General features: G+C 53.0%; 1 protein-coding gene and 1 non-coding gene across 2 annotated transcripts in view; both read right to left on the bottom strand.

Annotated features, from left to right (window-relative positions):
* The window catches only part of EXPH5 (exophilin 5), a 139,335-nt gene extending 126,657 nt beyond the window's left edge, over positions 1–12,678 (bottom strand). Inside the window, exon 1 of the mRNA XM_040340570.1 lies at positions 12,433–12,678. Within this exon, the coding sequence (XP_040196504.1) occupies positions 12,433–12,554 (122 nt within the window). The 5' untranslated portion in view covers positions 12,555–12,678. The remainder of the gene's footprint in view (positions 1–12,432) is intronic.
* LOC120930056 lies at positions 4,417–4,631 on the bottom strand. Its single transcript, XR_005747585.1, has one exon. It is a non-coding gene; the product is annotated as a small nucleolar RNA U3 (small nucleolar RNA).
* Positions 12,679–14,477: the final 1,799 nt, after the last annotated feature.

The following is a 14,477-nucleotide window of genomic DNA, read 5'->3' as shown; positions in this document are numbered from 1 at the left end:
GATGAAGGAATTTAATAGGTATTTACTCGTTTTTTAACAGAATCATTACACTATTCTGTCTGTCTACCTTGCAGACATTAATTTTAGGCAAAACATTTTTTTCCTTTACAAACCCTTCAACTCCTGCAGTTGTTTGATCTCCGTTCTTTATAAATATTCCACCTTGGCCCTCATTCCACAGCTGTCATGTGGCCTGCAGAGTGTACAAGGAACCAGCTGGACACAGCCATAAATCTGCACACCCATTCTGTCTGAAGTGGGAGGTTTCTGGCTGTGCTTACACAATTCTCTGGTTGTACATTGTAATGCATTATGAGAAGGATCCATTCCTGTTCTGTGAGTCCCCAGTTCTTATACAATACAAATGTCATCTTCACTTTGATTTTCACGGTCATTACTCATGCTCCAAGGCGTTGATCGTGTCACACTACAAGTGTTCATTGGGTTTGTGAACCAAGTTTGCTAAGCAATCAAGTCTATTTACTAACTGCTTGTTCTTAAAGTGGTTGTAAACCCGCAAAAAAAAAAAAATTTTTGTTCACCTGAAAAGTAAAAGCCATAATGAGCTAGTATGCACAGCATATTAGCTCATTATGAAATACTTACCTCAAAACGAGGTGTAGGGAACTCCCCTGGTCCACGCCGAGCTAGATATCATCTTGACTCGGCGTGTCTTCCGGGTATCGCCGCTACAGAGCTGTGATTGGCTGGAGCGGCGATGACGTATGCGCGCGGGAGATTTAAGTTCGGCAAGGTCCGGCGGCTGCCAGGCTTTTAGCCGAGGATCCCCGCCCCATGCAATCAGCAGCGCATTGCGGGGGGAATATCTCCTAAACCGTACAAGTTTAGGAGATATTCTTTATACCTACAGGTAAGCCTTATTATAGGCTTACCTGTAGGTAAAACTTATAAAAACGAGTTTACAACCACTTTAAGCCCTGTACACACGACCGGGAATCCCGTCGGGGGAAAAAAACGTCAGTTTTCCAGACGGGATTTCTGGCAGGCTTGCTCTGAAAAGCTGTGTATACACACGGCCACACGCTCTTTTGAATGGCAAGAACGAAGGGACGCCATTGACTAGGTCGAGCCATTGTCTCGTCACATTCGATTACGTCGCCGCCATCTTGCTACACCCCACACTATCGTTGTATGCTACCGCGTGTCGAAGTGTTATAGAGCATGCGTGGTTTTTCTACCCTGCAGGTAAGCATACAGACGACCGGTTTTCTCGGCAGGAAATACTCTGCTGGGAAACTCGACGGGAAAATAGAGAGCAGGTCCTCTATTTTCCCGTCGGGTTTACCGGCTGTTTTCCTGACATGAAAACTGCTTGGGAGCAGACACCCGGCTGGGATTCCCGGCCAAATGCTCTTCTGGCAGTTTTCCTGCTGGGAAAACCGGTCGTGTGTACGAGGCTTGAAATAGTGCTGAAATGAAGGCTGCCACGAAGGGAACTTGGGGCCTGCAGTAAGATCTAATGAGGGTGACCAGTCCAAGCTCACACATCAGCTTACAAGCCCTATCAAATCTCAGTCTAGGGGGCTCGTTTACACATGTGGTTGGGGGTGGTAAAAAAACAGGTAGTTGAGACCCATTTTAATACCCTTCCCCATAGTGGGGAGTGGCGTACAACATGTTGCAGTCGCACCAAAAATGACATCCCTGTTGTATTCGGTGGTCAGTACCACCACTGAATGTGACCTATTCAAGTGAATGGGGCTGCATCACATCTGTCCTGCGACAGCACATGATGCACTCGCATACCTCCCAACATTTTGAGATGGGAATGGGGGACACCTACTAGCAAATGTATGTAGGCATAGGCAGGGCTGCTGTTAGAAATCATGGGAACCCCGTACATCCTATCTGACAGGGCCCCCCTCAAATACCGTATTTATCGGCCTATTGCACGCCCCGGCGTATAGCGCGCACCCCCAAACTTGAAGAAAAATTCCTGAAAAATAAATAAATACTTACAGTTTGGATGCCCCTTGTCGGTGTCTTGCCCGTCGTCCATCGCGTCCTGCCCATCGTGTCCATCGGCGGCCTCATCCGGTCCGGCGTCCTTCTGCGGCCATCGTGGTGTTCTCCCCGCTCGATCCCCGCTTCCCGCACTGCGTTTGAACCACTGTGCCGGCATATACCGCAGGCTCGGCTCCTCTCGCTTAAAGGACGTACAGGACGCACAGGACGTGACCGCGAGAGGAGCCGAGCCTGCCCGACTATACCCGAGTGTACTGCGCTCGGTATATGCTGGCGCAGTGGTTCAAACTCAGCGCGGTAAGCGGGTATCGGCGTATATCGCGCACCCACGATTTTGCCCTGATTTTCAGGGCAAAAAAGTGCGCGGTATAAGCCGATAAATACGGTATGTGAAAACAAGATTTTCACTTAACATAGACTAAAATAATTCTTAGCAGACACAAAGATAACATAGAAGCTGTGGGAATTAGCCTTTTTAAATATTTTTTTTAACATTTAAATGTTTTTAAAATATATTAAAAAAAAAATCCCCAAGAATTGTAGAACATTTTACAAGGCATTAAAACAATACAGGGTTAGAATTGTTTTTTTTTAATGTCTATCCCTGCAGCAGCTGAAAGTTGGTGGGAGGGAGAAAAACCGGTTTTCAGCTGCTGTAGAGAGTCACATAGGGCATCCTGTAATTGCCCCTCCATCCGACCGCACTGATTCCCTCTGCTGTTTGGGCCCCCTTGTGAGCCTGGGCCCCCTACAGGAGGACTGGTGGTCCCCCCCTATCAGCGGCCCTGGGCATAGGGCCCCCTGCCACACCCCCTTAAAGGAGAATTAATAAAAAAAATTAAATAAACAAAATCTACAAGGGCTTTTTTTTACCACTACTATTACGATTCAGTTCGCATGCGCCGCGCTTTATAAGTTTTTCATTCATTCATTCATTACTTTATATTGGCTTTTAAAATGTACAAAAGCAGCAATTTAGAAATAGGATGAAAGGTTTAGCTCTGGGAAGCACTTTTTGAAAAAAAAAAAAAGTGCATTTTTATATAAAACTATATGGACCAGACCAAAATGAGGGACAAATTAGGAGGAATGAGGGACATTGCTCCAAATCAGGGACAGTTGGGAGCTATGCACTCAGGTGTGGCATAGTGGTGTAGCATTTACAGGGTTAAAAACAGATGGTGACTGAAATGCCTCTGGAAAGTAGGACAATGAAAGCAGCACATCAAACTTAGCTTTAAGGTCCGTACAATCGTTCAGATCACATTTTTACAGCTTCCCGACGGCCCATCAACACCACTTACAATTGTTCAAACAGGGAGCGGACATAGGTGTACACTCAGAGGTGTGAACACAGGAGCGAGAACGTTTCCTTGCACCAAAGCAAGGCACAAATTACTCTGCCTGTAGACTTTGGCAGGCGTTGATGTTTTGCAACCTCTTCCATGAACTTCTATTTAAACGCACCATAAACATTTAGCCCGCGTTCACACTGAACACGGCTATAAAAATTGTGGAGTTCATCTGAACTCGCACGATTTCAAAGCCGCATTTCAGTCCGACCTCAGGGCGATTTGAAAGACATCTGTGCGGGTTCATGGACAGATGTCTATTGAAATCGCCTCCGAAGTCACCAAAAGTAGTGCAGGAAATACTTTTGAAATTTGGTGGGCCACCACAAAGTCGGCGTCACACCGATTTGGATCAGTGGCGTCGCTAGGTGGGGGCAGGGGCGAGACCCGCACCCGGGTGATGCCATCCCGAGCTCGGTGGAAGGTCCCGGAGGCAGGGCTTTTTAGCCGCAATGTGCTACGCTATACGTGAGCGAGAGTCCTCACTCTTACTGCCGTTGCAGCTTGCTCCTTTCACTATACACAGGCGCGCCGCCCAAAGAGTGACAGTTTGAGCAAGCAACTCTCCGGGCGGCTGCATGCTGAAGCCTCTGCCCGCCTCCCAGGTGCATATGGGGGGGTCTGCACTTATTGGGGGTTATCCAGAGGGGGCCTGCACTAATGCAGGGGGGGGGGGTTTATCCTGGGGGGGGGGGGGTCTATCCTGAAGGGCTGTCTGCACTTAATGGGGGTTGTTTATCCTGGGGGGTCCGCACTGATGGAGGGGGAGGTTATCTTAAGGGGCTGTCTGAAATTATTGGGGGGGGGTGGTTTATCCTGGGGGGTTTGCACTAATGCAGGGGATGGTAGTTTTTTTTTAAGGGGTGTCTGTTCCGATTTAGGGGGGGGCGATTTGTCCTGAGGGGGGTGTATTGATGGAGGGGGGGTCTTTACTGAGGGAGGGGAGTCTGAACTGAGGGGCGACTATAGTTGGATTGGGGGGTTGGAGGATGACACCATGTTTTACCGCACCAGGTGACACCCTAGTGGTATTCTGACAGCTATTGGGATTCCTGCCTTCCTTTTTTTTTTTTTTTTTTTTACTCTGAATGAGCTCCCGTCTGCCATCTTCCCACCTAGAAAGATGACCAAGTCATCAAATGGTGGCAGTACCTGCACAGAGCAGCACTGCCAGCAGGAGTCCTAAAGAGACAAGAACCCTAAAATTCATCATCATGGAAGGTGAGTTTGGACACTATCGAGCACATTTCTCCCTTTGAATCCGACACAAATGATTCCTGCAAGTATAGTCCTGGGATACCTGCCTTTACACACACCTGAACTTTAATGGCATTCCAGTTTTCGTCCGTAGGGTTCAATATTGAGTTGGCCCACCCTTTGCAGCTATAACAGCTTCATCTCATCTGGGAAGGCTGCCCACAAGGTTTAGGAGTGTGTCTATGGGAATGTTTTATCATCCTTCCACAAGGCCTGGCTTGCAGTCTCCGCTCCCAAAGGTGTTCTATTGGGTTGAGGTCAGTCAAGTTCCTCCACCCCGAATTCGTTCATCCATGTCTTTATGGACCTTGCTGTGAGCCAGTCCTTTCCATCCAACATCAGCGCACGACTTCACAAATGCGCATCTGGAAGAATGGTCAAACATTTCCATAGACACACTCCTAAACATTGTGGATAGCCTTCCCAGAAGAGTTGAAGCTGTTATAGCTCCAAAGGGTGGACCAAGTTAATATTGAACCCTACTGACCAAGACTGGGATGCCATTAAAGCTCATGTAAAGGCAGGTGTCCCAATACTTTTGACAAAATAGTGTATTTCTCAAACTGATGTCATCCACACAAGCTAAACCATACTTCCCAACTTTCTGAGATAGGAATGAGGGACACCTATCTGCAAAAGTATGCAGGCATAGGACACACCCCTTGCCACGCCCCCTTAAAGGAGAATTGTACAAAAAAATACGATTGGTTAAACCCACAAGTGCTTTTTTTTACCACTACTATTCCTTTATATTGGTTTTTGGAATTTACAAATCCAGCAATTTAGAAATCAGATGAAAGTTTAGTGCTGGAAAACACTTTTTGATAGATAAAAAGTGCATTTTATATACATTTCTATAGATCAGACCAAAATGAGGGACAAATGAGGAGAATGAGGGACAGAGGGACATTTCTCCAAATCAGGGACAGTTGGGAGATATGGCTAAACGCCCATTGACACAGGACCTTACTACCCTCTTTACAACAGCAATATACATACATGCAGCAGCAAGGGAGGTGGGTCTGCCTGGCCGCCACATTTATACCTTGCTGTTTGTTCTGGGGAGCGCTCTATCAGCCCACTTAAAGCGGTAGTAAACCGCATCCAAAAAGAAGGGCAGTTCAACACATAATGTGCTAGTATGCACATTATGACAGACATACCTGAAAAGGAAGCCCTCCAGTGGCATGCTGTCACCGCTGAAGGCACTTCCATCTTCACCCGATCTTCCTTCAGGTTCGCGGGCTTCAGCTATCCGATTGGCCGAACCGGCGATGATGTCAATCCCACGCATGCCCCGGTGACATCACTGGTTGCTTCTAAAGTAAATATCTCCTAAATAGCGCACATATAGGACACATTTACAGTACCTATAGGCAAGCTTTATTCTAGGCTCATCTATTGGGTAAAAAACATACATGGGAGTTGGCTCCCACTTTAAAGGGTTGGCTTCCAGTGTCAGCAACATGTTAATGAGGTATGGGGACATATTAATACATTTGTGAAAGCTTATTCAAGAGTCCAATTATGTCTTCCACTGCCTGAGATAGTCACATGACTTCATTATTCAGCTTCCTTTGTCTACAGCCCATTCACACTTTGTGCTTCTGGTTATTGGACGTTGTGTCACGTCTTTGTGCGCTACGACAAGGCAACCCATTTCAATGAACTACTTCAACCTCCTTCATAACCAGGACATTACTTGCTATTTGCCACTGCACTACTTTAACTGGCAATTGCACAGTCATGCAACATTGAACCCAAATGAGATTTATACCATTTTATTCACATAATTTGTTGTTTGGTGATATTTGATTTGATTACCACTGGGTTTAAGTTTTGGTGATATAAAAACACAGCTCTGTACAGTGTTGCAATGTGAATGGGACACATGGAAAACAATTGTTTGCAAGGACACCCAGAAGTGACAATTCAGTAAAATGCTTATCGTCGCACTGTGGGCATTTTCCCCAAAAAGCCGCCTGTCTGTCCCTCGTGACTGATGATTCAGTAGCATTAGGGCCGCTAAGGGGGAGGGACTCTGTGAGCAGCAACAGTTATCCATCTGACATCAGCCTGACAGGAGGGAGGGGCTTCTCTGCACAATTATACTTATCAATAGTTTATTAATAATCAATTTATCATACGATATTGATCATACCTGTACACTGGGACAGGACAGGAATTGATTCACACACACTTGTACAGTAACCAATGATCTGCTTTACCCTCTATCCTAGTCTGCCCCCCCCCATCACTGCTCACCTGAGTCTGCCCCCCCATCACTGCTCACCTGAGTCTGCCTCCCCCCCCATCACTGCTCACCTGAGTCTGCCCCCCCATCACTGCTCACCTGAGTCTGCCTCCCCCCCCCATCACTGCTCACCTGAGTCTGCCCCCCCATCACTGCTCACCTGAGTCTGCCTCCCCCCCCCATCACTGCTCACCTGAGTCTGCCTCCCCCCCCCCATCACTGCTCACCTGAGTCTGCCCCCCCCATCACTGCTCACCTGAGTCTGCCTCCCCCCCATCACTGCTCACCTGAGTCTGCCCCCCCATCACTGCTCACCTGAGTCTGCCTCCCCCCCCCATCACTGCTCACCTGAGTCTGCCCCCCCATCACTGCTCACCTGAGTCTGCCTCCCCCCCCCATCACTGCTCACCTGAGTCTGCCTCCCCCCCCCCCATCACTGCTCACCTGAGTCTGCCCCCCCCATCACTGCTCACCTGAGTCTGCCTCCCCCCCCATCACTGCTCACCTGAGTCTGCCCCCCCCCCATCACTGCTCACCTGAGTCTGCCCCCCCCCCCCCATCACTGCTCACCTGAGTCTGCCCCCCCCCATCACTGCTCACCTGAGTCTGCCTCCCCCCCCACCATCACTGCTCATCCGAGTCTGCCCCCATCCCTGCTCATCCGAGTCTGCCCCCATCCCTGCTCACCCGAGTCTGCCCCCATCCCTGCTCACCCGAGTCTGTCCCCACCCCACCCCCCATCACTGCTCACCTGAGTCTGCCCCCATCCCCCCCCCCCATCACTGCTCACCCGAGTCTGCTACCGTCCCCTCATCACTGCTCACCCAAGTCTGCCCCCCATCATTGCTCACCTGAATCTACCCCCCCATCATTGCTCACCTGAATCTGCCACCCCATCACTGCTCACCTGAATCAACCCTAGCCCCCCCCCCCATCACTGCTCACCCGAATCTACCCCCATCCTCCCCCCAATCACTGCTCACCCGAATCTACCCCCATCCCCCCCCCCTCAATCACTGCTCACCCGAGTCTGCCCCCATTCCCCCCCCCATCACTGCTCACCTGAGTCTGCCCCCATTCCCCCCCCCCCCCATCACTGCTCACCCGAGTCTGCCCCGATCCCCCCCATCACTGCTCACCCGAGTCTGCCCCCATTCTCCCCCCCATCACTGCTCACCTGAGTCTGCCCCCATTCCCCCCCCCCCCATCACTGCTCACCCAAGTCTGCCCCCATTCTCCCCCCCATCACTGCTCACCTGAGTCTGCCCCCATTCCCCCCCCCCCCCATCACTGCTCATCCGAGTCTGCCCCCATCCCTGCTCACCTGAGTCTGCCCCCACCCCCTCCCCCCATCACTGCTCACCCGAGTCTGCTACCGTCCCCCCATCACTGCTCACCCAAGTCTGCCCCCCCTCCATCATTGCTCACCTGAATCTACCCCCCCCCCATCATTGCTCACCTGAATCTGCCCCCCCCCCCCATCACTGCTCACCTGAATCTGCCCCCCCCCCCATCACTGCTCACCTGAATCTACCCCGTCCCCCATCACTGCTCACCCGAATATACCCCCATCCCCCCCATCACTACTCACCTGAGCCTATCCCCTCCATCATTTCTCACCTGAGTCTGCCCCCATCCCTGCTCACCTGAGTCTGCCCCCAGCCCCCCCCCCCCATCCCTGCTCACCTGAGTCTGCCTCATCCCTGCTCACCTGAGTGTGCCCCCATCCCTGCTCACCTGAGTGTGCCCCCATCCCTACTCACCCGAGTCTGCCTCCATCCCCCCTCATGTCTACTCACCCGAGTCTGCCCCCATCCCCCCCCCATCACTACTCACCTGAGTCTGCCCCCTTTCCTCCATCACTGTTCACCTGAGTCTCCCCCAATCATTGCTAAACCGAGTCTCCTCCCATTATTGCTCACCCAAGTCTGCCCCCGTCCCCCCCCATCATTGCTCACCTGAGTCTGCCCCATCACTGCTCACCTGAATCTACCCCCGTCCCCCATCACTGCTCACCTGAATCTACCCCCGTCCCCCATCACTGCTCACCTGAATCTACCCCCGTCCCCCATCACTGCTCACCTGAATCTACCCCCGTCCCCCATCACTGCTCACCTGAATCTACCCCCGTCCCCCATCACTGCTCACCTGAATCTACCCCCGTCCCCCATCACTGCTCACCTGAATCTACCCCCGTCCCCCATCACTGCTCACCTGAATCTACCCCCGTCCCCCATCACTGCTCACCTGAATCTAACCCCGTCCCCCATCACTGCTCACCTGAATCTACCCCCGTCCCCCATCACTGCTCACCTGAATCTACCCCCGTCCCCCATCACTGCTCACCTGAATCAACCCCCGTCCCCCATCACTGCTCACCTGAATCAACCCCCGTCCCCCATCACTGCTCACCTGAATCAACCCCCGTCCCCCATCACTGCTCACCTGAATCAACCCCTGTCCCCCATCACTGCTCACCTGAATCTACCCCTGTCCCCCATCACTGCTCATCTGAATATCTATCTATCTCCCTCCACATCACTGCTCACCCGAATCTACCCCCGTCCCCCATCACTGCTCACCCGAATCTACCCCCTCCCCCCCACATCATTGCTCACCTGAATCTACCCCCCCCCCCACATCATTGCTCACCTAAATCTACCCCCAGCCCCCCCATTACTGCTCACCTGAATCAACCCCAGCCCCCCTCCACATCACTGCTCACCCGAATCTACCCCCGTCCCCCATCACTGCTCACCCGAATCTACCCCCTCCCCCCCACATCATTGCTCACCTGAATCTACCCCCCCCCCCCACATCATTGCTCACCTAAATCTACCCCCAGCCCCCCCATTACTGCTCACCTGAATCAACCCCAGCCCCCCTCCACATCACTGCTCACCCGAATCTACCCCCGTCCCCCATTACTGCTCACCCGAATCTACCCCCATCACTGCTCACCCGAATCTACCCCCGTCCCCCATCACTGCTCACCTGAATCTACCCCCCCCCCACAACATTGCTCACCTGAGTCTACCCCGTCCCGCTGCATCACTGCTCACCTGAGTCTACCCCCGTCCCCCTGCATCATTGCTCACCTGAGTCTACCCCTATCCCACCCCATCACTGCTCACATGAACCTACCTCAGTCACCCCATCGCTGCTCACCTGAATCTACCCCCGCCCATCACTGCTCACCTGAATCTACCTCCATTCCTCACTTGAGTCGTACCCCATCTCACCCATCATTGCTCACCTGAGTCTACCCCCACCCCCCCCCCATCATTGCTCACCTGAATCTGTCCCCGTGCCCCCCATCACTGCTCACCCGAGCCTACCCCCCATCATTGCTCACCTGAGTCTACCCAGTCCCTGCATCATTGCTCACCTGAGTTTACCCCTGTCCCCCCCCCATCACTGCTCACCTGAGTCTACCCCCGTCCCCCTGCATCATTGCTCACCCAAGTCTGCCCCGACCCCCCCCCCACATTGATCACCTGAGTCTCCCCCATCCCCCCGATCACTGCTCACCTGAGCCTATCCCCCATCATTTCTCACCTGAATCTGTCCCCCCCCCCCCATTATTGCTCATCTGAGTCTCCCCCATCTATTCCTCACCCGAGTCTTTCCTCCACCACTGCTCACCTGCGTCTGCCCCCCCCCCATCACTGCTCACCTGAGCCTATTCCCCATCATTGCTCACCTAAGTCTGCCCCTGTCCCCCCATCACTGCTCACCTGAATCTACCCCCGCCCCCCATCACTGCTTACCTGACTCTGCCCCCCCATCACTGCTCACCTGAATCTACCCCCGCCCCCCCCATCACTGCTCACCTGAATCTACCTCTGTCCCCCATCACTGCTCACCTGAATCTACCTCTCCCCACCTCCCCCCCCATCATTGCTCACATGAATCTACCTCAGTCCCCCCATCACTGCTCACCTGAATCTACCCCCGCCCATCACTGCTCACCTGAATCTACCTCCATTCCTCCCCATCACTGCTCACTTGAGTTGTACCCCATCTCACCCATCATTGCTCACCTGAATCTGTCCCTGTACCCCCCATCACTGCTCACCTGAGTCTACCCCCCATCATTGCTCACCTGAGTCTACCCCCCATCATTGCTCACCTGAGTCTACACCTGCCCCCCCCCCATCATTGCTCACCTGAGTCTACCCCGTCCCCGCATCATTGCTCACCCGAGTCTACCCCCCATTATTGCTCACTTGAATCTACCTCCACCCCCCTCCCATCACTGCTCACCTGAGGCTGCCCCAATAATTTCTCACCTGAATCTACCTCCGTCCCCCCATCACTGATCACCTGAGTCTACCCCCCCCCCCCCATCATTGCTCACCTGAGTCTACCCCCCATCATTGCTCACCTGAGTCTACCCCCCCCCCATCTCTGATCACCTGAATCTACCCTGTCCCCCTCCATCATTGCTCACCTAAGTCTACCCCCCACTTCATTGCTCACCTGAGTCTACCCCCTCCCCCCCATTATTGCTAACCTGAATCTACCCCCATCACTGCTCACCTAAATCTACCTCCATCCCCCCATCACTGCTCACCTGAGTCTCCCCGTCCCCCATCACTGATCACCTGAAGCTACCCTGTCCCCTCCATCATTGCTCACCTGAGTCTACCTCCATCACTGCTCACCTGAATCTACCCGCCCCCCCCCAATCACTGCTCACCTGAATCTACCCCCCCCCCATCATTGCTCACCTGAGTCTCCCCCCATCACTGCTCACCTCAGTCTACCCCCCCATCACTGCTCACCTGAGTCTCCCCCCCCCATCATTGCTCACCTGAGTCTCCCCCCATCACTGCTCACCTCAGTCTACCCCCCCATCACTGCTCACCTGAGTCTCCCCCCCCCATCATTGCTCACCTGAGTCCCCCCCCCCATCATTGCTCACCTGAGTCTCCCCCCCATCATTGCTCACCTGAGTCTCCCCCCCCCCATCATTGCTCACCTGAGTCTCCCCCCCCCATCATTGCTCACCTGAGTCTCCCCCCCCCATCATTGCTCACCTGAGTCCCCCCCCCCCATCATTGCTCACCTGAGTCTCCCCCCCCCCCATCATTGCTCACCTGAGTCTCCCCCCCCCCATCATTGCTCACCTGAGTCTCCCCCCCCCATCATTGCTCACCTGAGTCTCCCCCCCCCATCATTGCTCACCTGAGTCCCCCCCCCCCCATCATTGCTCACCTGAGTCTCCCCCCCCCCATCATTGCTCACCTGAGTCTCCCCCCCCCCCCCATCATTGCTCACCTGAGTCTCCCCCCCCCCCATCATTGCTCACCTGAGTCTCCCCCCCCCCATCATTGCTCACCTGAGTCTCCCCCCCCCATCATTGCTCACCTGAGTCTCCCCCCCCCCCATCATTGCTCACCTGAGTCTCCCCCCCCCCCCCCCCATCATTGCTCACCTGAGTCTCCCCCCCCCATCACTGCTCACCTGAGTCTCCCCCCATCATTGCTCACCTGAGTCTCCCCCCCCCCCCCCATCATTGCTCACCTGAGTCTCCCCCCCATCATTGCTCACCTGAGTCTCCCCCCCATCACTGCTCACCTGAGTCTGTCCCTGTCGGTCCTCCTCAGCTCCTCGTCCCTCTCCAGCACCTGTAGGATCCTGCTGACTTCTTCCTCCTGTAGGAAGCTGAGATCCAGACTCTCTGCAGCCGGCCCGGTCATGTCTGTGTCTCCCCCGGCTCAGTGTTGTGCTGATCTCCCCGTCATTCCCCCGGTACAATCCTCCGATCACAGCCTCCCCCTGACTACACGGCTCCCTACTACTACTCTGCACCTGCAGCCGGGACACACCCGCACACTGACAGCGACCGCGACCAATCCCTGCAGAGCTCGGAGCACCCAGGTGGGAGGACCACCAATGAGCTCCGGGGGCGTGGCCTTGTCGCCTGTGTGATTGGAAGGTGTCGGAGGTGATCGGCCAGGTAATGACAGGGGACGAGAAAGTGAAGGTGTCAGTGAGTGGTGTCACCCTGTGCTGGGACAGTCCACACCTCTCCCTACACAACACCATGTGTGTCTCCCACTCCCAGCACTGTACATGACTCGCCACTGCCCCGGCCACACCATCACACTACACCATCCCAATTATTATTATTACATGGGACGTGAGAGATCCTCTAAGTGCTGCTTTCTTTATTTATTTCAAAGGGCTAAATCCTGCAGGAGTGTAATGACTAAAGAGTCCTCAACATTCTCCAACCTCTTCACATCAAAGTAATTCTATCCATGAGCACCCTAAAAAGTCACCCGATACCGGGCAATCCATACATCGGGCAATCCATACATCGGGCAATCCATACACCGGGCAATCTATACCCCATATCAATTCATACACTGGGCAATCCATACATCGAGCAATCTATACCCCATATCAATCCATACATCGGGCAATCCATACATCGGGCAATCCATACACTGGGCAATCCATACCCCATATCAATCCATACATCGGGCAATCCAGACATCGAGCAATCCATACCCCATATCAATCCATACATCGGGCAATCCAGACATCGAGCAATCCATACCCCATATCAATCCATACATCGGGCAATCCATACATCGAGCAATCCATACCCCATATCAATCCATACATCGGGCAATCCATACATCGGGCAATCCATACATCGAGCAATCCATACCCCATATCAATCCAGACATCGAGCAATCCAGACATCGGGCAATCCATACATCGGGCAATCCATACATCGGGCAATCCATACACTGGGCAATCCATACATCGGGCAATCCATACACTGGGCAATCCATAGATCGGGCAATCCATACACTGGGCAATCCATACATCGGGCAATCCATACACTGGGCAATCCATACATCGGGCAATCCAGACACCAGGCAATCCATACCCCAGGCAATCCATACACTGGGCAATCCATACACCGGGCAATCAATACACCGGGCAATCCAGACACCAGGCAATCCATACCCCAGGCAATCCATACACCGGGAAATCCATACATCGGGCAATCCATACACTGGGCAATCCATACATCTGGCAATTCATACACCTGGCAATCCAGACATCGGGCAATCCATACCCCCGGCAATCCATACACCGGGCAATCCATACATCGGGCAATCCATACACTGGGCAATCCATACATCGGGCAATTCATACACCTGGCAATCCAGACATCGGGCAATCCATACCCCGGGCAATCCATACATCGGGCAATCCAGATATCGGGCAATCCATACACCGGGCAATCCATACACCGGGCAATCCATACATCGGGCAATCCATACATCGGGCAATCCATACATCGGGCAATCCATACACTGGGCAATCCATACATCGGGCAATCCATACATCGGGCAATCCATACACCGGGCAATCCATACATCGGCAATCCATACATCGGGCAATTCATACATCGGGCAATCCATACACCGGGCAATCCATACATCGGCAATCCATACATCGGGCAATCCATACATCGGGCAATCCATACATCGGGCAATCCATACACCGGGCAATCCAAACATCGGGCAATCCATACACCGGGCAATCCATACATCGGCAATCCATACATCGGGCAATCCATACATCGGGCAATCCATACA

This window comes from Rana temporaria, chromosome 2, assembly GCF_905171775.1.
Source record: "Rana temporaria chromosome 2, aRanTem1.1, whole genome shotgun sequence".
In the NCBI taxonomy this organism is placed as follows: Eukaryota; Metazoa; Chordata; class Amphibia; order Anura; family Ranidae; genus Rana; species Rana temporaria.
Note: the sequence above shows the minus strand (reverse complement) of the source record. Positions and strands in the feature narration are given on the sequence as shown.